This window comes from Drosophila teissieri, chromosome X (genome assembly GCF_016746235.2).
Source record: "Drosophila teissieri strain GT53w chromosome X, Prin_Dtei_1.1, whole genome shotgun sequence".
NCBI classification, from domain to species: Eukaryota; Metazoa; Arthropoda; class Insecta; order Diptera; family Drosophilidae; genus Drosophila; species Drosophila teissieri.
Genome location: NC_053034.1, coordinates 5960322 through 5988148, shown reverse-complemented (window position 1 = coordinate 5988148; position 27827 = coordinate 5960322). Strand labels below are relative to the sequence as shown.

The 27827-nt window shown below is 54.0% G+C and overlaps 8 protein-coding genes across 9 annotated transcripts; 3 read left to right on the top strand and 5 right to left on the bottom strand.

Annotated features, from left to right (window-relative positions):
* Positions 1 to 131: 131 nt before the first annotated feature.
* LOC122625192 (chromosome-associated kinesin KIF4) lies at positions 132 to 4763 on the bottom strand. Its single transcript, XM_043805167.1, has 6 exons — positions 4392 to 4763; positions 3653 to 4332; positions 3437 to 3588; positions 1103 to 3360; positions 487 to 1022; positions 132 to 426 (listed from the first exon to the last, which is right to left on the bottom strand). The coding sequence occupies exons 2-6, from the start codon at positions 4330 to 4332 to the stop codon at positions 381 to 383; spliced, it is 3672 nt and encodes a 1223-aa protein (XP_043661102.1). The 5' UTR covers positions 4392 to 4763; the 3' UTR covers positions 132 to 380.
* Positions 4764 to 4953: 190 nt separating this feature from the next.
* On the top strand, positions 4954 to 7458 carry LOC122623010 (centromere/kinetochore protein zw10). The gene is made up of 2 exons (XM_043801882.1): positions 4954 to 6407; positions 6470 to 7458. Exons 1-2 carry the CDS (start codon positions 5055 to 5057, stop codon positions 7283 to 7285), a joined length of 2169 nt encoding a protein of 722 aa, XP_043657817.1. The 5' UTR covers positions 4954 to 5054; the 3' UTR covers positions 7286 to 7458.
* Positions 7439 to 9717, bottom strand: LOC122623011 (histone-lysine N-methyltransferase SMYD3). Its single transcript, XM_043801883.1, has 5 exons — positions 9264 to 9717; positions 8968 to 9209; positions 8772 to 8905; positions 8061 to 8523; positions 7439 to 7996 (listed from the first exon to the last, which is right to left on the bottom strand). The coding sequence occupies exons 1-5, from the start codon at positions 9458 to 9460 to the stop codon at positions 7626 to 7628; spliced, it is 1407 nt and encodes a 468-aa protein (XP_043657818.1). The 5' UTR covers positions 9461 to 9717; the 3' UTR covers positions 7439 to 7625.
* Positions 9718 to 9924: 207 nt separating this feature from the next.
* Positions 9925 to 11062, bottom strand: LOC122624298 (eukaryotic translation initiation factor 3 subunit G-1). Its single transcript, XM_043803791.1, has 2 exons — positions 10931 to 11062; positions 9925 to 10867 (listed from the first exon to the last, which is right to left on the bottom strand). The coding sequence occupies exon 2, from the start codon at positions 10865 to 10867 to the stop codon at positions 10058 to 10060; it is 810 nt and encodes a 269-aa protein (XP_043659726.1). The 5' UTR covers positions 10931 to 11062; the 3' UTR covers positions 9925 to 10057.
* A 386-nt stretch (positions 11063 to 11448) lies between these two features.
* Positions 11449 to 13266, bottom strand: LOC122624455 (tetraspanin-33). Its single transcript, XM_043803997.1, has 3 exons — positions 12829 to 13266; positions 12575 to 12745; positions 11449 to 12359 (listed from the first exon to the last, which is right to left on the bottom strand). The coding sequence occupies exons 1-3, from the start codon at positions 13244 to 13246 to the stop codon at positions 12034 to 12036; spliced, it is 915 nt and encodes a 304-aa protein (XP_043659932.1). The 5' UTR covers positions 13247 to 13266; the 3' UTR covers positions 11449 to 12033.
* Positions 13267 to 14019: 753 nt separating this feature from the next.
* LOC122624454 (seipin) lies at positions 14020 to 15897 on the top strand. Its single transcript, XM_043803996.1, has 3 exons — positions 14020 to 14311; positions 14509 to 14996; positions 15077 to 15897. Exons 1-3 carry the CDS (start codon positions 14028 to 14030, stop codon positions 15412 to 15414), a joined length of 1110 nt encoding a protein of 369 aa, XP_043659931.1. The 5' UTR covers positions 14020 to 14027; the 3' UTR covers positions 15415 to 15897.
* Positions 15898 to 15929: 32 nt separating this feature from the next.
* On the bottom strand, positions 15930 to 18271 carry LOC122624453 (polycystic kidney disease 2-like 2 protein). The gene is made up of 2 exons (XM_043803995.1): positions 17318 to 18271; positions 15930 to 17255 (listed from the first exon to the last, which is right to left on the bottom strand). The coding sequence occupies exons 1-2, from the start codon at positions 18254 to 18256 to the stop codon at positions 15930 to 15932; spliced, it is 2265 nt and encodes a 754-aa protein (XP_043659930.1). The 5' UTR covers positions 18257 to 18271.
* A 241-nt stretch (positions 18272 to 18512) lies between these two features.
* LOC122623508 (phosphatidylinositol 4-kinase alpha) lies at positions 18513 to 27609 on the top strand. Of its 2 annotated transcripts, XM_043802710.1 has the most exons (11): positions 18513 to 18826; positions 19336 to 19549; positions 19605 to 20666; positions 21218 to 21277; positions 21715 to 22216; positions 22285 to 23271; positions 23356 to 25160; positions 25231 to 26147; positions 26218 to 26406; positions 26477 to 26723; positions 26792 to 27609. In XM_043802710.1, exons 1-11 carry the CDS (start codon positions 18731 to 18733, stop codon positions 27175 to 27177), a joined length of 6465 nt encoding a protein of 2154 aa, XP_043658645.1. In that variant the 5' UTR covers positions 18513 to 18730; the 3' UTR covers positions 27178 to 27609. The 2 variants fall into 2 exon arrangements, with proteins under 2 accessions (XP_043658645.1, XP_043658646.1); XM_043802711.1 differs by lacking the exon at positions 21218 to 21277.
* The last annotated feature ends 218 nt before the right edge of the window (positions 27610 to 27827 follow it).

The following is a 27827-nucleotide window of genomic DNA, read 5'->3' as shown; positions in this document are numbered from 1 at the left end:
CCTATCTCACTTGTAATCGTGCATTTTGGCCATGTATTTAATGTGATAAATAGCTAGTAAATAGGTCTGGATATTGCCTGGTTTCTGCAGTTATCCGTATTTAAAATTAGTTTGGATGACCCAACAATGAGTTAGTGCAGATCATTGGATACTATATTGGTACATTATAAAACATGGATGGGTAATACAGTCTTGGTGGATGCGAGTTCCCTAACGATCATTTCCTAAAAGATAACAAACATACTAAAGTGCGTCTAAGCTAGCCGCTACAAAATGTGCTGACAGGCATCTGGGGACTCCTTTCTGCTCCTCTCCTGCTCCTCTTCTGCTGCCCTTCCGTTCCACAAATGGGCATCCGCGCTTGCATGAGGTCCTCCTCCTTAAAAGAATTTCCGCTTGGGCGTGTCAAACGCCAGTCCCGACATCCTGCAAAATGAAATCGAAGTCTTGCATTGGGAACAGACTAAATTAAGGATTCTTGCCCACTTTGCCAACTTGGGTCCATTGAAGTCTTCCACTCCGTTCAGATTGCCCAGCGGTGTGGCGGCGGCCTTCGGCTCCTCCAGCGTACGCTTTGGCGAAGCCGCCACTTTGCCGGGCGCCTCTGGCGTGATGAACTTCGGCGTGTTCTCCTTGGATGTCTGCGGCTCGTCGTCGCCGTTATCGGACGTGATGTCAGCGTCTTCCGGCGCCTCCTCCTCGATGTCGTCGGCAGTTTGGCCATCGCCTTCCCCGAATTGCGGAGGCTGTTCCTCGCTGTTCATTGGATTGTGGCAATTCCTCTTGCAAACGCAGCTCTCGGAGCAGCCATGGTTGGCCACCTGGCAGCCGCAGCGCTTGGTGTTGCACTTCGTGCGACACTTGCAGCCTTTGCAGCGTTTGCCATCCTCTGTGACGGATGTGGAGTTCAGCGACTGGATGGATGCATTGCCCAATGACGTCACGTTGGCATCCTGTTTCTCCGAAGGAGTTGACTCCGCAGCCTGGGGCTTCACAGTGCGGCTAACATCGGATGGAACCCTCTGCGGCGAAGTCGGGAAAAGTGTGGAACTATTAATTTCAAGAATTCATGCGAAGAGCAACCTGTGCAACTCAAACTCACCCTGGATTTCGAGGTGGATGGCACCCAGTCGGGATCGTCGCTGACATCGCTCAGTTCTATTGTTTCGTTAAAGTCCACTACCTGAACACTATCATCTAAATTCTGAGACGCAGCCTGGGCGGCCTTGGCTTTTGACTTCGTCTTGGCTTTGAGTTTGTCCAGCTCCTGCTGCAGTGCCTCTCGGCTGCTGAGCAGTTCTTCAAGGATCTGATTGCGTTGCTGCTCCGCCTCCGCCGGCGACTGCAATTCAGCCGATCGCTGGTTGGCTGTCCTGATCAAAACGGCGACCTTTTCCTCGTAGGCGCGCTGCTGGGCCAGCATCTGCTCTTCATGCTCGGATTGGACCAGACGGAGGCGTTTGCTTGCAGTCTCCCCCTGCTGCTGAGCATCCAGGAGCTGTGCACGCTGCTCATCCAACGCTGTGCGCTGCTCATTCAAACTGGCCGCCTGTAGACGCCGCTGCTGCACCAAAGTCTTCAGGAGTTGCTTACTTACAGCCCGGGATTCGCCGAGGCTTTGGACGCCCTCCGCCAAGGAGCGAATGCGGCTATCGAGATCGGCGGGGCAGACTTTCTGCTGTAGATCGGAGATCTGGGCATTGCGCATTTCCAGCTCCTCCTCGAGATTCGCCAGAATGCCGGCCTGCTCCTTGGCTTCGGCCGGATCGTTGGTCTTCTCCTGCTGCAGCAGATGATAGTGATTGTTGATCACCGCCCGGTCCTCCATCAGTTGCTCCAAGCTGTGCTCAGCATCTATAAGCGAGAGTATGATCTCCAACTCACGATCCACCCAGGAATCTGTCTGCGCCTGCGACTTCGCTGAGCCGCCGTGATCCTTGGCGTACTTATGACGCTGGGCCTGCGCAGTTGCCTGCCGCTCGAGAGCATCCTTCAGCCGCTTGTTGGCAGCCAACGCCTCCTCGCACTTGCGCTTCAGGACCTGGCGCTGCTTGGAGTGCAGCGTCTGTTGGCGCACAATCTCCGACTGCATTTTGCGGTCCTTGCTCTTGAGTTGGGTGAGCTCCTTCTCGCGTACCATCTTCCATTGGCGGAACTTCTCGGATTCACCGCGCATTTCCCGGATGAGCTTCACCTTGGATTCCTTCATGGCGCGGATTTCGCTGCTTAGATTCTGGATCTTTTCGCGCTCCTTTTCACGCACCTTCAGCATGTTGGCCTGCGTGATCAGCTTGCGGCGCAGTTCGGAGATCTCCTGCTCCAAATGCTGCAGACGTTTGCGTCGGTCCTCCGCCAACTTGGCTGAAGTATCCTTGTTCTTAATGTTGCGCAGCTGATCCATGAGGTCTCGTCGCTCCGCCTCGAGGTCATCGATCTTTTGGTTGCACTGACGCAACTTGGCGTCCTCGTCCTCCGCCTCCAGCTTGCTAAAGTTGCGTATAATACGCTCGTGCAGCTCCTGTTTGAGATCCAGCTGGCGATTGATGCTGCGCAACTCGCCGGCGAAGTTCAGTTGCTTGTTGGTAAACTCCTCCGAGTGGGAATGCAGCATTTCGTGCACTTCATCGCCCCCATTATCGCCCCCTTCCGATTGGGAACGACTGCTGAGCTGCTGGCGCGTCTCATGGCCCTGGGTCTCCAGCTCCTTCTGGGTGCGTTGCAACTCATCGTTCACTTGATCCACCAGCAGTGAGATTTCGCGCAGTTGATGGTCACCATCACCGTTTTCGGTACCGGCTGCCGCCTGTTCCCTTTGATCCAGTTTGCTTTTGAGCTCAATCACATGGCTGCGGAGTTTATCATGGGCCTGCTCGGCGATGTGGGCACGCATTTCCTTCTCGGCGAGATCGGCCAACGACTGATGAAGCTCTTGCTGCAGTTTCCTATTCCTGTCCAGCAGGGTGCGCACCTGTTCCTTGAGTCGCTGATAATCGGCTGCATTGGCCATTGAACCAGCTAGTGACTCCTCACAGGGAATAGCACCCAAGCCAGCGGCTCCAACTGCACTGGTTATAGAGCTGCTCATCTTGCCGCCCGCCAAGAGCTCTACTCGCAGCTTCTGGATGATGTCCTTCAGCATGTTAACCTCCGCCGCATGCGGATCGAGATTGACCACCGGCTTGTTTTTGATTTGCAGGGCCCGATCCGCGTAGCGCAGAGTGCTCAGTGTCTCTGCCACATTGTAGTCAGCGGGACTGACGCAGGCAATCATCAACGTAATGGAGTTACCGCCTAGGGAGTCCTGCAGCAGACGCGTCAGCTTGGACTGCCGATAGGGTATGTAGCCGGCGGTTTGTCCAGCTGCAACGAGTATGGAATTTATGATCTATTAACAATGCTACAGAGAGAAGTGGTGCTCTCACTGGCAAATACTCACATCCCAAGGCATTGATCACGTTGCCCAGGGCAAGAAGGCCCTTATTGATGTTCACGCCCTCTTTGAAGCGATCGCCGCTGGCCAGGGTCTTTGAGCAGCGTTCAGAGCCAGCCAGATCTACCAGATTGAACCTGGATGTGGTGACGGCTTGTCTGTCGTTTGTTGGGGGAAAAAAAGAGTGAATAGGCATGCTAACGAAGGGATGGCGCCACATACTTGCTGTCCAGCCTGGTGGCCACCAGCGTCAACGTGAATATCGCATGGGATCTGGAGGAGGTTTCATTCATGGCCGTGGCGGCCACTGCTCGTCCGGCGGAGCCGCGCATCAGATGATCGGTCACTTCCTGGGCGGAGTTGACTGCCAGCTCGGTGAGGCCCGGCATGACCACACGGCTCTGGACTTCTCTGATGTCTACAGTGGCCTTTTCCCGTTTTTGCGACGAAAAGAGGTCATAGAACTGCTCCTGGTAGAGCTCCACATACGAGCATGTGACCGCAAAACGGAATTCCTCCTGCATTTCAGAAATAGCTTGGAATATGTCATGAACGGCGCGTGGTATGACACCAGCATGATCATCCAGCACTCCGTTGAAGGCCGTGCCCATGGTGTAGGTCTTGCCAGAACCAGTTTGTCCATATGCCAGGATTGTGACGTTATAGCCGTGCAACAGCTTCTTCATTTTGTCCCGCACACACGTCTCGAAGAGATCCTTTTGCGTGTCGTTAATGTCGAATACATGGTTGTACGTATACGACTCATTCCTGTTCACCCTGACCTGTGGTGCTCCATCCGCCGAGCGTTCCACGGCGATCCGGCAGCCGCGATCCAACTCGGACTGCACCAATGGGCGCACGCGCAGGGCCACAGCCACGGAGCTGGAATCCTCGCTGGACATCTGGGGGGTTTCGAAGGGACAATCATCATATACTCATCTTCTCTCCACCAACCACTTACCTTCAGCAGGACAGCAGAGCAGCAGGGCAGCAGATCAGGTTAAGTCCCCGAATCGAGATGCAGAAAACCCCGCGAAAACTGTACAATCGGTTAGCGCTAAGAGCAACTTACAATTTTGGTTTGAACTAGATCGCGGTGCAACGTGGTTCCTCCACGGGCAACCCGGTACACTCAACAAATTAGATTTTACGATCCCGGCCTAAGCTAATGAAATGCGACGCCAACATTCGAACACATTTTTGCGAGTATTTTCAAAAATGGCGTTGTTATCGATACACCGCAGTAGTCGGTCGATAAGTGGGGCTCAGCAGAGGTGCCGTTGTAGCCTGATGTCGATTGTTTTTGTGTGTAGTACTTAATGGCTGAATCCGAAAAAAAATCGTATGTATGCCTGTCGAAAGGTTGAAATATTTGGCCAGGCCGACTTGACAGAAAAAAAATGTTGCCTAAGAGTATCGCATTTGGGAAAGTACAAATAAACTACAAAAAAGAAGCCAACTCTCGTAATCTAGCCATCTAGCCTTTTCCCGCCGATTTGCCGATAACCGCACAAACCTATCGATTGGTTGAACAATCGGTAGAATCAACATTGAATTGAAGAAACCAGTTGGCTTGGCTTTCGCAACAGTTGGCAAAAAGGAGGAACTGGTCAGACAGCAGGACATGGAGGAAGTGGCGCCGCGGTTCAAAGTGCTGGAGGAGGCGTTCCATGGCAATGGGAACGGTTGCGCCAACGTGGAGGCCACCCAATCGGCCATTTTAAAAGTGCTGACGCGCGTCAATCGCTTCCAGTTGCGCGTCCGCAAGCACATCGATGACAACTACACGGAGTTTATGCCCAATCACACGTCGCCGGACATTTTCCTGGAGGAGTCGGCTTCGTTGAATCGGGAGATACACGACCTGCTCGAGACCGTGGGCTCTGAGGGGCTGGGCGCCTTGGACGAGGCGAATGCCAAGATGGCGGATAGCGGCAGGCAGCTGCGCGAGATCCTTTTGGGTCTCGGTGTCAGCGAGCATGTCCTTAGGATCGACGAGCTGTTCCAGTGCGTGGAGGAGGCTAAGGCCACCAAGGATTACCTGGTTATTCTAGATCTTGTTGGTCGCTTGAGGGCCTTCATCTATGGCGATGATTCCGTTGACGCACAGGACGCACAGGTGGCCACGCCAGAGGTGCGACGCATCTTTCAGGCCCTCGACTGTTACGACACCATCAAGGTGAAATACCATGTGCAGGCATATCTGCTGCAGCAGAGCCTCCAGGAGCGCTTCGATCGACTGGTGCAGCTGCAGTGTAAATCCTTTCCCACATCGCGCTGCGTCACCTTGCAGGTGAGCCGCGATCAAACGCAGCTGCAGGATATTGTGCAGGCCCTCTTCCAGGAGCCCTACAATCCGGTGCGCCTCTGCGAATTCCTGCTGGACAATTGCATCGAACCGCTGATCCTGCGGCCAGTGATGGCCGAGTACAGCGAAGAAGTCGATGGTGGCTCCTACGTCCGATTGTTGCTTTCGTACGCCACCAAGGAGTCAAGCTCATCGCAGCTGCGCCCGAACTACAAACAGGTTTTCGAGAACCTCAAGCTGCTGCTGCAGACGCTGGCTGGGATCAACTGCAGCGTGTCCAGCGAGCAACATGTTTTTGGCATTATTGGCGATCATGTGAAGGATAGAATGCTGCAATTACTGGTGGACGAATGCCTGATACCAGCTGTACCCGAAACCATGGAGGAGTATCAGTCTTCCACGCTGTGCGAGGATGTTACCCAGCTGGAGCAGCTGCTCGTGGACTCATTCATCATCAACCCAGAGCACGATCGAGCTCTGGGGCAGTTTGTCGAGCGGTACGAGACCTACTACCGCAATCGGCTGTTTCGCCGCGTTCTGGAAACGGCGCGCGAGATCATCCAGCGAGATCTGCAGGACATGGTGCAGGTGGCGCCCAACAACCACTCTGCCGAAGTGGCAAACGATCCCTTCCTCTTCCCATGCTGCATGATCTCAAAAAGCGCTCAGGTAAGTCGCGCCCTGAAACAAAACGAACGATTTAACTACAGCATTCATTGAACATTGCACAGGACTTCGTCAAACTGATGGACCGCATTCTCCGCCAGCCCACGGACAAGCTGGGCGATAAAGAGGTCGATCCCATAGCCGGCATCATTTCTGTCATGCTGCACACGTACATCGATGAGGTGCCCAAGGTGCACCGCAAGCTGCTCGAGAGCATTCCACAGCAGGCCGTGCTGTTCCACAACAATTGCATGTTCCTCACGCACTGGGTGGCCCAGCATGCCAACAAGGGCATCGAAAGTTTGGCGGCGCTAGCCAAGACACTGCAGGCCACCGGTCAGAGGCACTTCCGAGTGCAGGTCGACTATCAATCCTCCATCTTAATGGGCATCATGCAGGACTTCGAGTTCGAAAGCCCGCACACAATGGGCTCTGGTCCACTAAAGCTGGTGCGCCAGTGCCTGCGCCAGCTGGAGCTGCTCAAGAACGTGTGGGCCAATGTCCTCCCGGAGACGGTGTATAATGCAACCTTCTGCGAGCTGATCAACACCTTTGTCGCCGAGCTAACCCGTCGCGTGTTCACGCTGCGCGACATTTCCGCACCGATGGCCTGTGAGCTGAGCGACCTCATTGACGTGGTGCTGCAGCGGGCGCCCACGCTCTTCCGCGAGCCCAACGAGGTGGTCCAAGTCCACTCTTGGCTCCGGCTGCAGCAACTGAAGGCTATGATGAACGCCTCGCTCATGGAGATCACAGAGCTGTGGGGCGACGGCGTCGGCCCGCTGACCGCCAGCTACAAGTCAGACGAGATCAAGCACCTCATCAGGGCGTTGTTCCAGGACACCGATTGGCGAGCGAAGGCCCTTACGCAGATTGTATAGGCTTTATACCGGGGTGTATGCGCGTTTTTCGGAGCAAGGTTTGATGGGTGGATGTACTTCTATTTAGGGTAGAAAACGGAGTCTGAATTTGAAGATTACCATGATGTGTCCTTAATTGTTGTTTGACTAATTTACTACAAATGCCAAAAGAAATATAATTTGATAATCTTTAATTCTCCGCCTGGTTTCACTTGCATACAGAGGAGTTACAATATCAGATCATACTACTCCGCCCAGTGATGTCACTTTCCTATCCAGAAGAGTCGGTCCATTCCGCGCGAAACGCAACACATTGTTTATCTTAAGACTTATTTAAATGAATAAAAACAACTGAATCACATTAGTGTGCCTCTTGACGCGCTTGAAGAATCAGCACGTACAGCTGCTCAGTGAGCAGTCTGTGATCCCGGCCGTGGGTGACAGTTAGGATGCGTTGGGCCTCCTCCAAGTGGTGCAGTGCCTCCTTGGAATGGCCCTCGTACAGCTGGATCTTGCCCAGCTTCATGTGAAGCAGGCCCAACAGCGGATTCCAGGGGCCGTGGTATTTGCGAAAGCCCGGCAGCAAACGTTGTCCGTAATCCAGGGCGTCGGTCCACTTGCCCACTTCGATGGCAGCTTCAAAGGCCGCGTCGAGCGTCTTCACGTACCACACGTTCAGGGGATGGAATACGCCAGTCTGCTTGTCCAGACACACCTTGCACACATCCAGGTCTGCGAGGGAATCAAAAAGGTGCTATAGCAAGGCGCAAATGCCAGTTTCGGTGCAGCTACTCACAGGCCACGTCCTTCATGTTCTCCAGATTGTGGCGGGTCAGAGTCATGGCATCGTTGAAGGCATTTCTCAGCTTGGGACTGATGCCTGCGTCGCAGCGTGGGCAGTTCGTGCGGTCGACAGTGATGCCCACACCGCAGTTGCGGTTGGGACACAGAGCAGACAGCATCTCCTTGGACTCCTTGGCATCCGTGCACTTGCTGCACACGCAGAGGAAGTAGTAGTGCTCCTTGAGGTCCAGACGCCTCTGCTCTGGCGTATTGAGCAGATCGATGTAGCTGATGAAGATCTTCGACCAGTCCAGGCACTCCATGTCCTCGATCGCGTGGACATGCAGCTCGTTGCCCTCGAAGGTGGCCACCGCATTCGGCTGGCAACTGTGGTCCGTAATCGATACGCCCAAGTATATGGCCGTGGCAATCGAGTTCATCTCGGCGTCCAAGATGTTGAAGCCGTTGGTGATGAGCTGCAAGAGCAAGAGCAGAGGAGAAAGAGCATGAGCTCTCGCGTATCTGTGCGCCGGGGAATGTGAACCGAAGCCCTTCTTCCTAGATCATCTATCGACTGGCAGAGCGCCAGGTGCTTAGATTGCTATCTAATTTGGGCGACCAGGAGCGGCTGCAGAGCCAAGCGGATTGTTTTCTCATTTAGGTAACAGCGTGGCAGGTCTGCGAATCCGCTCCTGCTTGCGCGCACAGGTGTGTGCTCACTTACACGACCGTAGATGCTCATCAGTTCCGTCTTGTTTGGCACCGTGCTGGGACTCTCGCCCATCATATCGGTGAGGACTGCGTGCAGCGAGTCCAAGTGCTCCAGTCGCATGGGATCGTTCTTGATTTCGGCGTAGTCTGGGGAACATTAACCGGGATTAGCAAGGATTTGCCGTACTATTCGCCGGTGGCCTACTCACGGGACATGAGATCGCGGAACTTGCGGGAGCCGTGCTCGGTGTAGTAGCCACGGATCAGATCGCCGCCGTGCTCCAGGCGCAGGATCAGGCGGCAGAGCATTCGGGCAGCATCGGGCACAACCCGGGGATGTACCTTCTTGAGGAACGGACACTCGTGCTTGTGCTGGGCCCAAGCTTGCATCTGGCAGGAGCGATGGCAGTAGGAGACATACCGGCAGTTCGAGCACTTCAGCACCTTAGTCCTGCAACGACGCATCCGCATCAATAAATGGCGAACGCCACATGACGGAACTTACGCCTCCAAGCAGTTATCGCAGCGCTCCAGGCGATACTGGGACTTCAAGACGAAGGCGAAGGGCTTCTCCGTGAGAATCCGCTGGCCCCTTTTGATTTGCGGCGCCGGACTCTTGGCGTTCTTCGATTTGGCTATGCATGCGGATGTGGATGTGGCTGCGGATGAGGATCTGGATGAACTAACGGTGCTGGTGGCCATTTCGCGCGAACGGAACAACAACAACAACGACTTTCGCCTGGGGGCCCGTCTCACTGACGACTGAAAATGAGCGCACACCTGAAGATCAAAAATATTGTTTCGAATGCTTTTTGAATATTTTGCGGCATCCGAATTCTATTTTTGGCCACAAAAACAAACACAATTTACGCAAATCGCTGGCAAACACAGAAACAACAACACCAAGGTGTTTTTGCATATGCACACGCTGGCGTTGCCAGATCGACTGGAACCCATGCTTTCTACAGTGCGCACCGCGTATAGTTAACGACGTAGAAACTGTGCTAGTATCTACGGTTGCGTCCGTTAAAATGAGTGAGAAAGCTATATGGAGCAAAATGCAAACGCATTTGTGCAGAAGAGCGTGTAAAGTTATGCCCAAGATGATCAAATATAGAACATATACGATTGTAGACAGTAATGCCTCCATGCAGTGCACAGTGATGTGGGTTTCGGTGCCCCTGGGGGCTGTTTTAAGATTTATTTGTAGCAAACTTAGCATAGCATAGGGACAGATTGTGTGATCGACTCGAACGAACTCCTATGAGCAGTAAACGCGGGTAGTGGGAACGGGACTAACTAATTGTTCTGGGGCTTGGACCACTCCACGCTGAGGATCAAGTGGTCGTAGCCGTGTCCATTGAGGATCTCGATGGCGGCGGCCGCATCCTTGCGCTGCTTGAAGTGCACGTAAGCGAATCCCTTGCACAGTCCGGTGTTCTTGTCGCGCGCCAAATACATCTTGCTCTGCGGCCCAATCTTCTTCACCAGCTCCTCGAGATCCGCCTCGGTCATCGATTCCGACAGATTCGAGATCCTAATGGCGGCCGTGTCGTCGCGTCCGCGCATACCCAGCGCACCCTTTTGGCTGTCCTTCAGGAAGGGTGGCACATACTTGCCGGACTTGGGTGCATCCACGGCGGCAGCGGCGGCGGCCGAGGCCTTCTTCTCCATCAGATTGGTGTCCATCGCCGTGCCCTTGTACGGACAGTTGACCGACCAATGCTCGCCGTTGCAGATACGGCACTTGGCAATGTTCTTGGTGGGGTCCAGCAGCGGATCGTTGGCCTTCTCGTCCTCCTTGGAGTTGAGGAACTGCATGATGATCTCCTCAGACACCATGGTTGTCTGCGAGTTGGGACCGGGCTTGTCGTTCTTCGATTCGCCGAATTTCGTCCAGGTGCGTCGCTTGGCCACCGTCTTGGGCACCACCTGCTTGGAGATCTTGTACGTGCGCACCACCTTCGTCTTCTTGTCGTCCTTGTTGTACTTGTACTCGGTCACGTACTTGTGCCCGTTCTCCACCGTCTCCGTCGTCGGAGGAAGTCCACCATAGTCGAGCTCCACCTCGTCGGCCCAGGAGGATTTGATCGTTTCAACGCCCGGCATCTGAAAGAGATTGGGGGCGCAGTGAGTGGGGGTACACTGGTGGGTTGTTTTGGGGGCACTAACTCTGTTTTCCAACGCGATTTGTCTGCGAAATGGTAAATGCAAATTTCGCCACGAGTTAAGCGGATTTTTAATCAGCAACAAAAGAGTGTTACCCTTGCGCGGTCACAAAAACATACCGTGCGTCCAAAAAATATACCTTTTTATACCATTTTGCTTATGCTAAAAATACCATTAAAATTGTTTTAGTTTCGATATTTAATTGAAATTTAAATTAAAAGGTTGCGGCGAAATGGAAACTTTAGTACGTTAAATGGCATAATAAAAATTGAAATGAGGAAATAACTTATTACATTTCTGATTTTACAACGCTGCTTTCCTAGTAAGCTGCTTTTTAATAAGCCGTATTTACAAATTCCGCCCAAATATACCGAAAAAGGTATGTAAAATACCAAACAGACCGCGTTTTTTGAAATTTTAGCATTGCCTTCCAATCGTAAGCTTTGTTGAATTAAGCTTTATTTCTTGATTTACTTTGTGTTTTATTATCATACAAACTACAGTATTAGAGTTCTAGATTAATAATACATTCAGAAAATGTTCGATTAATAGATATTCAAGATTTGTGCGCCTTGTGGGTTGCGTTTCCCTGGAAAGTACGTACACATAAATAAATGCATCCGGATTTAGCAAGTTATTCACTAGCATAATACATATGGCGCTTGAGATTAGAATAATTATATGTTTTAAGATGGGTTTACAAGTACGAGTATATACAGCCACTCAGTCGATTGCAACAAAAGTTGGGGAATGAGTAATCTGGCATCAAAACATGTGAGGCAATAGGAAATGAAGCATTTAAATTGTGCTTTAGGCTTTTAAAAAAGCATATAAAAAAGGATAATATTGCACCTTGAAAAATTCATAAGTAAGTAAGGGGAATTGGAAAATACTCACTTACATTACGACTATCATATACCTATTGGAGCTTACGTCTACATATTTATAATATTCTGCTTACTACTGGACTTCAGTTCCATAACGTTCACTGACTTTTCATTGCTGGCAGTCCGTCCGCACATGAGTGATGTACAAACCAGGCGATTCTGAGAGTACATTGTTCAGGAGTGGTTGTAGGGCCCGTAGAAGTCGGGCTGTCCTGGATCTCACGCCAGCCAACGCGACTTTTGCAGCTCGATTTGTCCCTCCAGCGTCTTGGCCAGGTAGATGACCAGCAGCTGGATGAGGGCGATGCCCAGGGCATTGCCGGCAATCACATACAGATTGTGCTCGGCCCAAACTCTCACGATCTCTATGCAGCCGCTGGTCCAGATGCGTTTCCTGGCCTCCGGAACGGGCGCCTCTTGGACGCCGTAGCCGCACATGATGTTCACCAGACCGGAGGATATATCGGTGGCATTGATGCAGCAACTGTAGGGCACTCCACACTTCTCCACCGACGGCGAGCTGCAGTTGAAGTACTCGTTTTTGCCTGCAATTAAGAAGGGCTGTTAATACGAATTTCTAGCGATTCAACTCAAGTTCCCTGAGGCTTTGCAAACATTTCATGCTTTTTCCTAGATAGAAACGCAACTAATGAAACTTCCTGCTTCCAGATACATATGCCTGGTGCACAAGTTTGCACACATTGCATTTGTATCAGCAAATTGCTTGCGATGCTCAGTGATTCACGCAGCATTAACTCACTCCAGTCCTGGTAGCCCGAATTGCTGAGGCCACAGCACTTGAACTCCTGCTGGGCAAAGTCAATGAAGTTCTGCAGGTCGGGATCGTCGCGGTACGAGTGGATGATCTTGTCCGTGAACTGCTTCTCCAGGAAGGTGTTCATGTACTGCGGACAAACGAAGCAGATGATGGCTGTGGAGCAGATGGAGAGAGAAAGTTAATGACATTAATGTACGTTGCGTACGACAAACGAGATCCAAGAGGGCGTGACTCACCGATGGCCATCTCCAGCAAGAAGAAGAGCAGCAAGCACATGGAGTAGAACTTCAACAGGAAGGTGTTCTCGCGCAAAGCGCCCAAACAGCCAGAGAAGCTGACCAGAAAGATGACCATGCCGGCCAGTATCATCACCAGTGAGATGTTGAGGAAGACATCGTAGAAGTTCTCCAGCCGCACCGACCCGTTGGCCTCCTCCCACTTGTCCTTGAAGGCGTAGACGCCAATGCCGAGGAGCAGGCCGCTGAATAGCCAGAACACGAAGTTCAGCAGGAAGATCATGTACTTGACGCACTGGCTCACGTAGGTGAAGTGGTGCGGATGCATCACCTCGTGCACCTCGATGCCGCTGTAGCCATGCCCCAAGGCCACGCCGACGCCCCCGATGCCAGCGCCCTGATAACGGTAGTTGCTCATCCTCAACCTTTAACCTGAATCTCTATCGGTATCTGTATCTCTATCTGTATCCTTATCTTGAACCCTAAATGCACTCTATGTGCACGGTATGATTTCACTTTTCACCCGAGTCTCGTTTATCCAATCCGCAGTGATAGTGGCAGTGGCAATTAATTAATCGCTCGCTTGATTAATCTCTCTGTATTTATCTAATCTCCGTTTAATAAACACAACGCTTTTGCACGAAAAACAAAGTGTACAAACAATGAAACACAATCGGATGGCTGCGTATCGGCTGTGTTATCGATAGACGATAGTCGCGCACAGCTGTTCGCAACTACACTGAGCAGCAAAGCTGCGCAACAAGTTGAGCAAAGTTTCTGCGACACAAAAGCAAATTAGTTTCTGCCTAAATCGCGAATTGGCGCCCTCACAAGCAAACGGTTGGCTGTGTTGGCCAGTGTTAGTTAGTGGGCACTCGATCACTATCAGTATCACTCCGCAACCGAAAGCCATAAAAATTGGACACCAAATCGTTTCGGCGCTGACCTTTGAGCCGCTGGTACAACGTCTGGGCTCGTCGTGGATGGTTGGATCCCAGCCATTGCGCCACTTATGAATCAGTCGATCGAGGAGCCCATGCAAATCTCGGGAAGAGCGGACTTGGTCGCTATCGGGAATTGGAAATCGTGGAGAATAGGGAGACGATAAGCAATCGTTTCTGCTGATAACGCAGCGCATAGAAAACACTTGGCCCGGCTAATTGCTGTTCCAGTTGCAGCCAGTGCTCCACTGCTCCACCATGAACATCCTGCTGCGCTTCATAGTCTTCTGCCTGGATCCACTGGGTCTGGGCCGTCGCTTTCTCATCCGGCCGGCCGTCAATCTGAGCTGGAATGTCTACGATCGCGTCCGCAGCAAGGCGGACGAGAAGGTGGGCACCGTGCGGGAGCTGGTCCTCCGGCTGGGCCTGATCGCCTTCGCCGTGGTGCTCATCATCTGGCTGGCGGTCTTCATGTACGCCGCCTTCTACTACGTCTACATGCCGGCCATATCGCACACCCGCCCCGTCCACATGCAGTTCAAGTGAGTGGTGGTAGCCCCGAATCTGGAGGCACTGCACATCGACTGGCTATCTAAATGGTTCCATAAATACAGTCCTAATCTGCCCACTTAGTACTTTGTTATCGCGCCGTTGTCAAGTTGCTTGATTCATAGTCAGCCGCATTAGACTTAGTACTCTTAGTATGTGAATACGAATAATGTCGTTGAATATCCCACAGAACCTGCTTGGAGACCAGCACGCCCTGCACCTTTCCGCACGCCCACGTCTCGCTGACGAAGAAGCAGCAGCTCCTGATGGTTGGGCAGGCGTACAAGGTGATCGTGAACATCGACATGCCCGAGTCCCCGCAGAATCTGGAGCTGGGCATGTTCATGGTGTGCGCCGAGATGCGGGACTACGACTCGATGCTGCGTGGCCACTCCTGCCGGTCGGCCATGATGCGCTATCGCTCGCCACTGATACGCATGATCTCCACGTGGGCATTGAGTCCGCTGTACGTGCTCGGCTGGAAGGAGGAGTTCCAGCAGGTGCCGGTGGAGATATTCTCGCGCTACCTGGAGGAGCGGCAGCATCCCATTACGGATGTCTACGTGGAGATACAGTCGCAGAAGATCCAGTTCTACACGGTGACGCTGCACATTGTCGCCGATTTTACCGGCCTGCGGTACATCATGTTCAACTGGCCAGTGCTGTCGGCCATAGTGGGTATGTTGGCGCTTCTGCCCCCAATGCTATGCATTCGGAGAACGCCCGCTAATCCTATGCGTTTCCCATTTCCTTTCCAGCCATTAGCACCAATCTGTTCTTTATACTGGTCGTCTTTCTGCTCAGCTGGTACCACTGGTCCGACGCCAAGTGGCTGCACAGCATGCAAATCAAGTACGCCCGCCTCACGAAGTCGCTCGAACCCGGCGTAATCCTGCCCAGGGCGAGCAGCCTGCGGGATGACGACGATCTGGTTGCCTACAGTGATAAGTCCGACATTGCGGACGTGGGCGGTGACACGCTGAGCGACGTGGATGCCGATGATTTGGTGTTGGTCAAGAAGTCCGGCAGCGGCAAGCGGGAATCGCCCGATGCACTGCGCAAGCGTCTCTCGAAGAAGACCACCGCGGACCATTGAAAAGTGAAGGAGGCGAGATGACATCATATGAAATGAGATGCGCTGAGACGAAGGAAGGACCACCATTTACCACCGAAGGCTAGACCACCGCCCATGCGACGCTTGAGCCAAAGACTAAATAGATTTAGGACTAGGTTAGTGAACACAGCTGCCAGCTGAAGTATTCCGGCGGATCAGCCCACAGAGCTCTGCTTGTGCTTCAAGCAGCCAACACTAGTTCGACATTAGCTTACTTATGTGGTGGATGTATAGATGTATAGGTATTATCGCCCCAGTTATACACTTTTATGCTGTACAGAGGAAGCTTTGTACATTGATGAACTTGCCATTTCTGAGCCGCTGCAGTGGCTCATTCCCTGTACATTACTCGCAGTTGGGAACTGCAATCCACTGAACTATGTTACCATTGCACTAAGCTTAAGAAGAATGCATTCCATTTGAGATGAGATTGTGTATATGAATTTTACATTAATTAAACTGTTTCTCTTGAGATTTTCCAAGCAACATACTCATCTTTAGGCTTCAGCCTCGTCCTGGCTCCTATTCTTCTTCGGTGGCGATCCCTCTGGCTCCCAATCCGCCTCCGGATCTGGAGCTTCCGGCTGCGCCTGCTGTGCCTGCTGCCAGACAACGTCGTCGTCGAAGAGGAACATGTTGAGCAAGATGAGCTGCGTGCTGAGCACTTTGCCCACGTTGACCAACTTCTCGCCGCGATCTTTGTACGCCAGCAGGGCATGCTCGGCCGATTCTCGGCTAGCCACTTGGTAGTAGCCCTGCCGCTGCCTCTCTTTCATCGCGCGTCTCCTGTCCATCGAATCCAGTTTCCGGCTCACGTTTTCCGCCACCGTGCGCCCCTTACGCAAGTACTTCCTGCGAAGGCAGGGCAACTTGTGGAATCGGCCACAGAGGCCGGAGAACTCAACGTGCAGGAACTCGAAGAAACTGATGTGATTCTCCTTCTCCGCGTCCCTAATGGTCTTGGCCAACGTGAAGTAGTCGTTGATCAGGGACACAAAGACGTTGATCAGCAGCACAATGATGACGAAGGCCAGCACGCCGTAGAGCAGAATGCCCAGCCACTTGCCGCCGTGGAAGAGCTCCGAGGGCTTCACCTGGGCACTGAAGCCGAAGGAGAAGCACATGCACATCACCATGCTCTTGACAAAGTCGTTGAAGTTGATGCTGTTGTTCCCATTGATGGTGACCACCGCGAAGCAGAAGCCAATCAGGAAGATGACGATGGCTATCGCGGTGCTGGCCACCGCAGCCCACGCCGAGTAGAGCGTCCGGGTGAACAGCTGGAAGACACTGGAGAACTGCAGCACACGCCACAGCCGCAGCGTGGTGATGCATATCAAGATGCCGATCGTAATCGTGGTGAACTGATGCAAGCGCGACGGTCGCCGGAAGTCGATGAACTCCATCTTGCTGGCGCCCTCCACCTTCTTCATCATGCTGGACACCAGCGACTCGCGCAGCACCACCAGCACCATCACCATCAGGTTCACCAGGAAGATGAACAGGTCCATCTTGTTCCAAATGCTCTTCAGCAGGTGCGGCTCGTACCACAACTTGACCGCCAGCGTCTGCGAGAACTGAATGAAGACCACCACGTAGATGAGCAGGGCCAGCAGTCCCGTGTAGGGCATCTGGTCCACGTCCTCCAGCAGCTTGGCGCTCTCCACCTGCACGTCGGGCACCACGCCGCCGAAGGGCGTCTTCTCCACGCGCAGCGTGCAGATGCTGAACAGATTCACGTCCACGTTGTACAGCGTGAAGTCGATGAACACCGCCGAGGTGTTCAGCGTCAGCCAGTGGTACTCGATGAGGTAGTCGATGACCTGGCGAAGATGTTCCATACGTACTAATTAACTATGCAACTCCATGCAACCGATACACCCACCTTCATGCTGTTCGCCGCGCTCCTGGCCAGCAGACTGACGTAGCCCGCCAGCTCCGGATATCTGTTGAGCGAGCCGACGTGGTTGAAGTTCATGAGCAAGGCGTCCAGGAACTCGAAGCTCAGCCTGACGGGTATCCAGGGCTCGTAGATGCGCCAGTACTTGTCGGCGTAGTGGAGTTTCCGGTACGGCAGCTGCCAGTCGGGCATGTAGTGCATTTCGGAGAACTTTGGGGTTTCCAGGCCGATTTCCGGATTATCAACGCGCAGCTGGCGCAGGCGAATCACGCCCAGGAGCACCGACTGCTCGGCGTGCACCCAGCCGGGCGCACTGCCATTGGTGGCATTCGAGTTGAAGGCGATCACCAGCGTGGACTCGATGAAGTCGAAGAGTTGGTTGAGGAAGTACACCTCCTTGAGGCCCGTGTAGTCCGTGTGGTTGTACATGAACAGGTCCGTCATGCTGCGCGTGTTGTGGTAGAGCGTCTGGTCGCGCGTCACCAGCACCAGGCACATCAGGCAGAGGAAGTACTGGCCGTAGGTGAACAGGTCCAGCGCGATCATCTTGTACTGCTCGTTGAGGCTCCAGTTCCGGTAGCGCGACGATAGCATCAGGTTGGAGCGCTGGCTGCTCAGGCGCTGCTTCAGGAAGTCGCGGCGATCCTCCTTCTCCTGCTTCTCATCCCTCTCGTCCTTGTCACTGCGCGGCGGAATGTAGATGCGCGGCGGCCACCACATCCTGTCCAGCGAGAGGATCATGAACTTGATGGGATCTGCGATGAGGTACTGGAAGATCAGCACTATCACCATGCTGACCAGCATGGTCTTGAACTTGACGTCCTCGTGCTTGAAGCCCGCGAACACCGTGATGGCTATCATGCAGCTTATTATGATGGCCACCGTGATCGCGAACATCGCCCAATGTGCTTTTTTCACTCGCATTTTAAATTATTTCGGTTTTTGAACTGATATATTTGCGTTTTCAGGCGTTTCACTGGATTTCCAATGCCTTGGGCAAGCAACTCGTTACGTAAGGCAAATGGATTGCTTTAGACTGAAAGTCGAACTTTTCAAATTTTCAAATGTGTAACGTACTTTGGTCAGCATACGGGTTAATTTGAAAACTCTTCGACGCGACATGGGTTAAACGGCTGAGTCTCGCGCATTTCGCTGCGAACGGCACATTTGCTGGCAAACGCGCGCTGGTCACACTGGCAGAAAAGTAAAATAAAAAATAGTTTTATTTAATTTCTTGCGAGCGAGCCACAATGATGACGAACGCCTAGCGCGATTCCCCAAGACGACCAACTGCACCGAACCCCATTCGAAGTGAAGCGAAACGAAACGACAGGAACGAACGAAACGAACGGAGGAGCAGGTGGCCGCCAGTTAGAGCAGCACCGAGCAGCGGCAACCATGACGATGACCGCCTCGGATAAATACTCCTACCAGCGCACCGTGCTCTGCCTGGCCCGCGTTCTGGCGGGGATCCAGCCCACTCCCTGGGAGAAGGTACATGTCCGCCCGCCAGCAACCCCACCCCACACCGCACCACCCCTCCCCTCCCCCCCTGGCAATCGACTTTTCGCACTGACCTTGAGCGGCGGCCATAAAACAGACATGCGTGGGCGCTCAGGGGGCGGTGGTGCGGTGTGCTGTGGTGTGGAAGGGTGGTGGGGTGGTGGGGCAGCCTTGCCATTCGCAGGAGCCCCACTCCCACACAAAGCCAACTTCGCGACAGTGTCATTCGAATATCAACGGTGCAGCGAATCTTCTGCCCCAGCTGTTGCTCACTGAAATGCTCACATGAGAGCCGTTGTGATTCAGAAGTGCCTCTTACCACTAAGATCCCGTTGAAGGTCCACTCTCAGTTGAGCTGAACCTTTTAGTGACCAACTGCTGGAGTAGCAGCACGTAGATTATAAGCTGTGAGATCATTGAGTGCACACATAGGTCGTGGCATTAGTATTATAATACGACTAACTAATCTATGGCTTCTTCTGGCCCCCACCCGCCCACAGGTGCAGACCCTGTTCCGGTATTGCCCGCAGGAGAATGCAGCCGGAGTGTTTTGCCTGGACACGCGGGCCCAGGATGCCGTGATTGCGCTGGGCATCTACTTTCTGGAGGGCGGCTGCCAGCACGAGGGCCAGATTGTGCCCTATCTGCTGCGGCTGGCCAAGTGCCTGCCCAAGGCCGTCTGGATCGACGATGCGCGGAGCACCAAAGTCGAACGTAAGTCCTTGCTAGTGCTGGTTAGTCCTGGTAATAACCCATTGCCATCTTGCAGGCGTGCGCATTCCGTCGGCGGAGAAGTTCAGCTTCTGCTTGAACACCCTGCTGTCGGACATAGCGGCCAAATGTCCGGACTGCCGCGAGGAGATCATCCTCAACCAGGTGGAAACGCTGAGCGCTCTGGCCAACATAGTCAAGTCGAGCAGAGACAGCAGCTCGGCGCCGCCGCCCATTATCCTGTGCAAGGCGACGGTGCCGCTGCTCTTCGGCCTCGCCCGTTCGATGGGTCGCTATGCCAGCAACGATCCGCCGCTGCTGTGCCGCATTTTCCCGCCCGAGCTGCTGCCCATCCAGAAGAGCGGCGGCCGCGACGGCACCGGCTCGAACAGCAGCGCCAGCGGCACCTGCGGCGGCTCCTTCAGCAGCAGCGAGCGCCTGGCGGCCACGCATCACTTCCGACCCATCATACCGCGCTCCATGTCCGGCAGTCTGGCGCAGGCCCAGAACGCCAGCTACGATGATGGACGGCAGCGGTCCGCGGGCGGTAAGCCCAGCAAGCCCTCGCTGCACAGCTACTTCTCGGTGCCGTACGATCCGCGGACGCACTTCTTCACGCGCTACGGCTCCAGCTTCAACCAGTTCCCCAACATGCGTGTCTGCGAGTCGCCGACGAAGGGCGGCCCACGACCCCTGTATCGAGTGCCACCGTTTCCCATCCAGCATCTGCAGACGATATTCGCGGTGTCCAAGAAGCTGCTTACCAAGGACACGCTGGAGCATCTGGATGAACAGGCCAGCGATATATTCTCGCTGCACCAAATCAAGGGCTACTGCTACAAGAGCTTCTCGGAAACGCTGAACCTGGTGCTGGTCACCTTGCTGCGGGAACTGCTGCAGCATCAGGTGGACCTGCCGACGCCGTTCACCAAGGACGTGCAGGAGTTCGTGAAGCGGCTCTTCCTCAACGGGCAGACGGAGCTGCAGAACAAGCAGCAGGATCAGGAGCGGGAGCGGCGCGAGGAGAACGGCATCGCGGTGGTCAACAAGTACAAGGTCAATGTGATGGCCAACGCGGCGTGTGTCGACCTGCTGGTTTGGGCCATTCGCGACGAAACGGGTAAGCGCAGATCCTCGCCGTGGAGCGCAGCGATCTTGAATTCCGGCTCAACGCTACGGCATTAATGCAAATGCGCAATGCAAATGCCATTGGCAATCCAAGCAGCAACTCATTGCAAAACAGATCGAAAGAGAGAGGGAGGGAAGTAGCTTGAGTGCCAGCTAGACGGAGAAAGTTAGATGCCCCAGTGCCATACTCCACCACTCACAACCCATGGTCATGTTAGATCACTCGATGGCTTCACAGTCACTCTCACTCTATTCTCTGTATCCTTCGGTTGCAAATGCGACTATTGAAGAGTGAAGGAGGGTGAAGGAGCTACTTCCTTCTGGCGGAGAACACTTACCCGAGATCCCAAGATCCCAGCATCCAGACATGGCATCCATTGTATCGCATTTAAGTTCGACATCTTGTTGTTTCTCGGCGCAGAGGCTGCCCCTCTCTCTTTCCTCAGTTAGTTTTAGTTATTTTGCGATAATTTCTTTTAGTTTCTTATAGTTTGTTTGTATTGATTTTGTTTTTTGGTGGCCGGAACCCGGAATATGGTTCAGTTGACGTCGACTATAATGTGCCATCCCTGCAGAATGGCTTGCAATTTTTATTGAAGAAAGGTCAAGATCAAGGCAGTGTAATCCCCAATAGTTTCGATTCTTGCACCCACAAAACTGATCGTTTTTTGAGGGGGGAAACCATTCGAACAGCTTTCTTACTAATCCAACTCCAATTGAGAACACTTTTGTTTCGTTACGTTTCGTTTCTTTTGGTTTCGTTGCGTTTCGTTTCGGTACACTTCGATTAATTGGCTTTTGTTGCGTGGATTCCCTCTTAACTGGACAACTTACTCAATACTCAATACGTCGGTTTTGTGGTTTATTGTTAATTGCCTGGCCAACGTTCGCTGCATGCTGCAACAGCTCCACACCCACATCCCCATCCTCATCCACATCCTCGTGATCCTCTTTCTCGTTCCTCGTTCCCTTGTTTGCAAACTGCCACACGCTGCCACTGCCGTTTAATAATTCAAACTTGCAACTGCTCCCAAAAACAGAGGCGGACAAGCTGTGCGGGCGACTGTCGCAGAAGCTGAACCTGGAGCTCAGCCACAAGATCGTGATGGATCACATGCCGCTGCTGATGGTCTGCCTGGAGGGACTGGGCAAGCTGGCGCACAAGTTCCCCAACATTGCTGGCACCTCGATCTCGTATCTGCGCGACTTCCTTGTGGCGCCCAGTCCCATTCTGGGCAAGCTCCACGACCATGCCATGCAGTCGCTGGCCCAGCAGAAGAAGGAGAAGGAGCAGACGCCCTTCAAGATCGCCGTCCAGCACTCGGACTCCCGAACGGCGGTCGTCATCTACGGCGATAACCAGAAGCTGCCTGGCAGCGGCACCGGGCGCAGTGGTCATGCTGCATTCGAGTCACTGCGCGACGCGGCCATCGAGAATCTATCGATCGCCCTGAGGGCTGCCCACACCCTGGACCAGTTCTGTGTGCCGGCTCTGGTGGCCAACGTCTCCAATCGACTCTTCACCGCCGAGAAGTCGGGCAGGTGGGTGCAAATGCATGTCATGGGATATCTTGGGTAATAACTAACTCATCCTACGTTCCACGTTTCAGTGAATCGCAAGGGGAGTGCCACAAATCCAATCTGGTCAGCCTCAACATCATCGTGATGCTGGGCCACGTGGCCGTGGCGCTCAAGGACACCTCGAAGACCACACAGAACATCCTGCAGTTCTTCATCCAGCGCTTCTGCAAGGTGCCCTCGGAGCAGAACGCCCTCATTGTGGACCAGCTGGGCTGCATGATCATCTCGCAGTGCGAGACGCATGTCTTCGATGAGATCATGAAGATGTTCTCGCGCGTCACCGTGCAATCGGCCTCGTTGGCCTACACCTCGGACCCGGAGCACCGCAAGCAGTTCCACCACGTTTCGGATGCGGTGGTCAATGCACTGGGCAACATAGCGGCCAACATCCAGGGGGATGCGGAGATGCTGGAGCTGCTGGGCAAGCTGCTGGAGCTGTTCGTCCAGATCGGTTTGGATGGCGAGCGCAGCTACGACAATACACCGGGCGCCCAGAAGGCCAGCTCACGTGCTGGTAATCTGGGCATGCTGATACCGGTGATTGCGGTACTGGTGCGCCGCCTGCCGCCGATCAAGAATCCCCGCCAGCGGCTGCACAAGCTCTTCAAGGACTTCTGGGCCTACTGCGTCGTCATGGGCTTCACCAACGCCCGCCTTTGGCCAGCCGACTGGTACCAGGGTGTGCAGCAGATAGCGGCCAAGTCGCCGCTGCTCATCTCGCAGACCGCCCACAAGTCCGACATGCGGGAGCTCAACTACACGCTGGCCATCAAGAGCGACTCGGTGAACGAGCTGCGCAGCCAGATTCTGGTGCTGCTCGAGCACACGTCGGACAATGTGGCCACGGCGATCAACAAGCTCTCCTTTGCGCAGTGCACGTACCTGCTGAGCGTTTACTGGCTGGAGATGCTGCGCGTGGAGAACGCGGACGAGCCCAGTCTGGAGCCGATCATGAGCTACCTCTGCGACACGGCGCTGCAGAGGGACAAGACGGGCATCTGGCAGTGCGTCAAGTGGTAGGCATACTGCGTTCCATGCTAGACTATGACTATGTCGCTAACTATGTCGCTAACTATTCACCATTCATCCTTGTTATGTAGCGTTGCCGACCAGGTCTTCGAGAAGTTCCGCAATGTTCTGTACGCCCACGACGAGATCCGCGAAAAGGTGCTGGAGTCGCAGGCCACCCTGCTGCTGGTCTACTTCAATCACATCCACAAGCCCATCCAGGTGGTGGCCGATCAGTACCTCTCCTTCCTGGTCGATCGCTTTCCCCACTTGCTCTGGAATCGCCGCGTGCTGTGGTGCATGCTGGACATCCTGCAGCTGCTGGCCTACTCCCTCAGTCTCGATCCCAACGAGGAGACGCCCACACTGCGCGTGGTCTCGACGCCCTACACACTGCAGCTGATGGACTCGCTGCCGGCGCGAGAGCTGCGCCTCAAGGACTTCGCCGATCGGTGTCAGGGCATTGTGAACGAGGCCATGAAGTGGGCGCCGCGATCCACGCGCTCGCACCTGCAGGAGTACCCCAACCAGATACCCACGCCCGTGCTGGCGCACCACAGCGGCTTGGCGCTGGCCTTCGACTCGGTGGTGAGCAGCAGTGCCCTGCTCACGGGCACCATGAGCAAGCGGCCGAGCTGCGTGAACTCCGATACGCCGCGATTCGTGTCGGTCTTGTGCCTGCGCAGCAAGTACGCCGGCGAGATAAGTGGCCTGTTGTCCGTGCTCAGTGAGAAGGACAAGGCCGGACTGGCGGATCGGCTGGTCAGCGATGTGTGGGAGGCGTGTGCCGAGAAGAGCGACGCCCGCCATCGCGGCGCCCTTTGGCGGGCCACTGCCTATCTGATCATATGCTCGGAGATCAGCCGCAAACTGCTGCACGCGGTGGCCAGTTCGCAGCTGGAGCTGTTCACCGAGTCGGCGATGGAGACCGCCGTTGAGTGCTGGCAATGGGTGCTGACTGCGCGCCAGGATCTGGAGCTGTGCTTCATCCAGGAGATGGTCAGCGCCTGGCAGACGACGTTCGAGAAGCGCATGGGCTTGTTTGCGTGGGAAACGGAGGTCACCAATCCCCTGGCCGCCTACGAAGGCTGCAAGCTGGTCAGCAAGCCCATACTGATCGCCCCGCATCTGATTTGGCTGCAGTTGCTCTCCGAGATGGTGGACACAGCCAAGTACTGCAACCGGGACAAGGTGGAGATGTTCTGCCTACTGCTGCACCGATGTCTTCCCATTCTCAAGAGCAGCAAGCAGAACCGCCAGGTGTCCACCGTTGGCTGTCGCTTCAAGCTGCTGCAGTGCGGCCTGTCGCTGCTGCAGGGCAACACCATTCCGAAGTCCCTCTCCCGAAACATTCTCCGCGAGCGAATATACTCCAATGCGCTGGACTACTTCTGCGGCCCAACCACGTGTCCGAATCAAAGCAGGGAGCAACTGCTGGAGGACATCATGATATTGCTGAAGTTCTGGCAGACGATGCGCAGTGAGAAGAAGCACCTGGTGACCTCCGAAGTGGGCGACTACGACCTGACAAATGCCTCGGTGAGCTCCACGCAAATGCTGGCCGTGCGCAACAACCCGGAAACGGCTTCCCTGATCAGCGGCAGTGGCCTGGCCAACGACTACACGCGCTCCATGAGCGCCAGTGGCAATGCGGTGGGCATGGGCGTGGGCGCAGCTGGCGGCGGGAGCAGCAGTGGCTGGTACAACACCATTCCGCACTCCACGTCCACGCTGTCGAAGCGTTCGAATCGCTCCAAGCGGCTGCAGTACCAGAAGGACTCGTACGACAAGGACTACATGAAGAAGCGCAGCATGATCCTCGAGCTGCTGGCCGTCGAGCTCGAGTTCCTCATTACCTGGTACAATCCCAATTGCCTGCCGGATCTTATGGTGCCAGGTGAGTTTGACTTGCTGTCACCCCTATTTCACATCCTAATCATTTGCCCAATTCCCTTTCACCTTTGCAGGCGAGGAGCAGATCACGGAGTGGCGCAACCGGCCGTACAAGCCGAACGTTTGGCGCGACTACGCCCGTCTCGCCTGGTGCTACAACCCGGCGCTGGCTGTCTTCCTGCCGCAGCGGATCAAGAACGCGGAGATCATCGATGAGGAGGTGTCGCGCCTGGTCTGCTCCGATCCCATAGCGGTGTGCCACATACCCGAGGCGCTCAAGTACCTATGCACCACCAAGAACCTGCTGCTGGAGAGCCCAGATCTGGTCTACATACTCTCCTGGTCGCCGGTGACGCCCATCCAGGCGCTCGCCTACTTCTCGCGCCAATATCCATCGCATCCGCTGACCGCCCAGTATGCTGTAAAGACCCTGTCCTCGTATCCGGCGGAATCGGTGCTGCCCTACATACCACAACTGGTGCAGGCACTGCGCCACGACACCATGGGCTATGTGGTGGAGTTCATCAAGAATATATCGCGGCGGTCGCAGATTGTGGCGCACCAGTTGATCTGGAACATGCAGACGAACATGTACATGGACGAGGATCAGCAGCACAGGGATCCCAACCTGTACGAGGCACTCGATCAGCTATCGCAAAGTATTATCGCCTCGTTTTCGGGCGCCGCCAAGCGATTCTACGAGCGCGAGTTCGATTTCTTTGGCAAGATAACGGCCGTCTCCGGCGAGATTCGCTCGTTTGCCAAGGGCATTGAGCGGAAGAACGCATGCCTGGCGGCGCTCAGCAGGATCAAGGTGCAGGGCGGCTGTTACCTGCCCTCCAATCCGGAGGCCATGGTGCTGGACATCGACTACAGCAGCGGCACGCCCATGCAAAGTGCGGCCAAGGCGCCGTATTTGGCCAGGTTCCGCGTGTATCGTTGCGGCATCACGGAGCTGGAGACGCGCGCCATGGAGGTGTCCAATAATCCGGTACGCTTCCCTCGTTCCTCACATGCAACATCCCACTTAGGCTTGGCTTTTATGTTTGCTTTACTCGCAGAACTCGCAGGAGGACGCCAAGATGACGCTGGGCGTGGAGTCCTGGCAGGCGGCCATTTTCAAGGTGGGCGACGATGTGCGCCAGGACATGCTGGCCCTCCAGGTGATCACCATCTTCAAGAACATCTTCCAGCAGGTGGGCCTCGATCTGTTCCTCTTCCCCTACCGCGTGGTGGCCACCGCTCCAGGGGTAAGTGCTCCTAGACCACCTAGTCCCATAGTTGGGAGCCCCAATTCATGTTTGCCCTGACTGATTCCAGTGCGGCGTAATCGAGTGCGTGCCGAATGCCAAGTCGCGGGATCAGCTCGGCCGGCAGACGGACAGTGGCCTATCCGAGTATTTCCAGCATCAGTACGGCGACGAGAGCTCCAAGGAGTTCCAGGCGGCGCGTGCCAACTTTGTCAAGTCGATGGCGGCCTACTCGCTGATCGGTTATCTGCTGCAGATCAAGGATCGCCACAATGGCAACATCATGATCGACAAGGATGGCCACATCATACACATAGGTGAGCCAGCCACACGCGTAACTTATGGCTCATCATACACATCAGCTACAATATCGATTCATTTGCAGATTTTGGCTTTATGTTCGAGTCCTCGCCAGGCGGTAACATCGGCTTCGAGCCGGACATGAAGCTGACCGACGAAATGGTCATGATCATGGGCGGCAAGATGGACTCGCCGGCCTTCAAGTGGTTCAGCGAGCTGTGCGTGCAGGCCTTCCTCGCCGTTCGCCCGTACCAGAACGCGATCGTGTCGCTGGTATCCCTGATGCTGGACACTGGGCTGCCCTGCTTCCGCGGCCAGACGATCAACCTGCTGCGGCAGCGGTTCGTGGCCACCAAGAACAACAAGGAGGCGGCCGCCCACATGCTGGCTGTCATCCGTAACTCGTACCAGAACTTCCGCACGCGTACCTACGACATGATTCAGTACTACCAGAACCAGATACCCTATTAAGCCCAAACACCAAACCCCAACCGCAACCCAAATTGCAGGCGGCGCTTCGTGTTCGTTGTTCGTTGTTGGCCAAAAGACACTTAAAAAGATACACTCCCCATAGCTCCCAACTGGGAATCTGTGAGCCTGCAAGCAGAATGTAATCCCGTACTCCCATCCTCCCATCCTTCTATCCTTCTATCCTCGTATCCGTATTATTAATGTTTCGTTGCCGCACCCGTTTTCGTATTCGTATTCGTATTCCTTAACCCGTATTTTCCGAGTGTGTGTTTCTTTTTAATTTCGCGTACTTATAAGATGTTGAACTTTTTCCAAGATTTTACGACGCATATATACGTTATACAATATTTATAAATATTAAATCAATTATAGGGCAATATGTTATATAATGGTAAAACAAAACAAAGCAAAGAAACGTATTATTAAAGGGAAGTGGATGTCGTTTTTGGTGGTTCCAATAAATAAAAGGTTTTCCTTGAAAAATTACGTATTGAAATTGATGCCGTTTTTCTATTACATTTCGCTTTTAAGTGGAAAATAAGAGATATTAGCAAGATAATGAATACGTGTTACAATAATATTGCATATTTGGCAGTTAAATAAAATTGTAACTTCAGTGAAATCAAATACTGCAATTTAATTTTCAACGG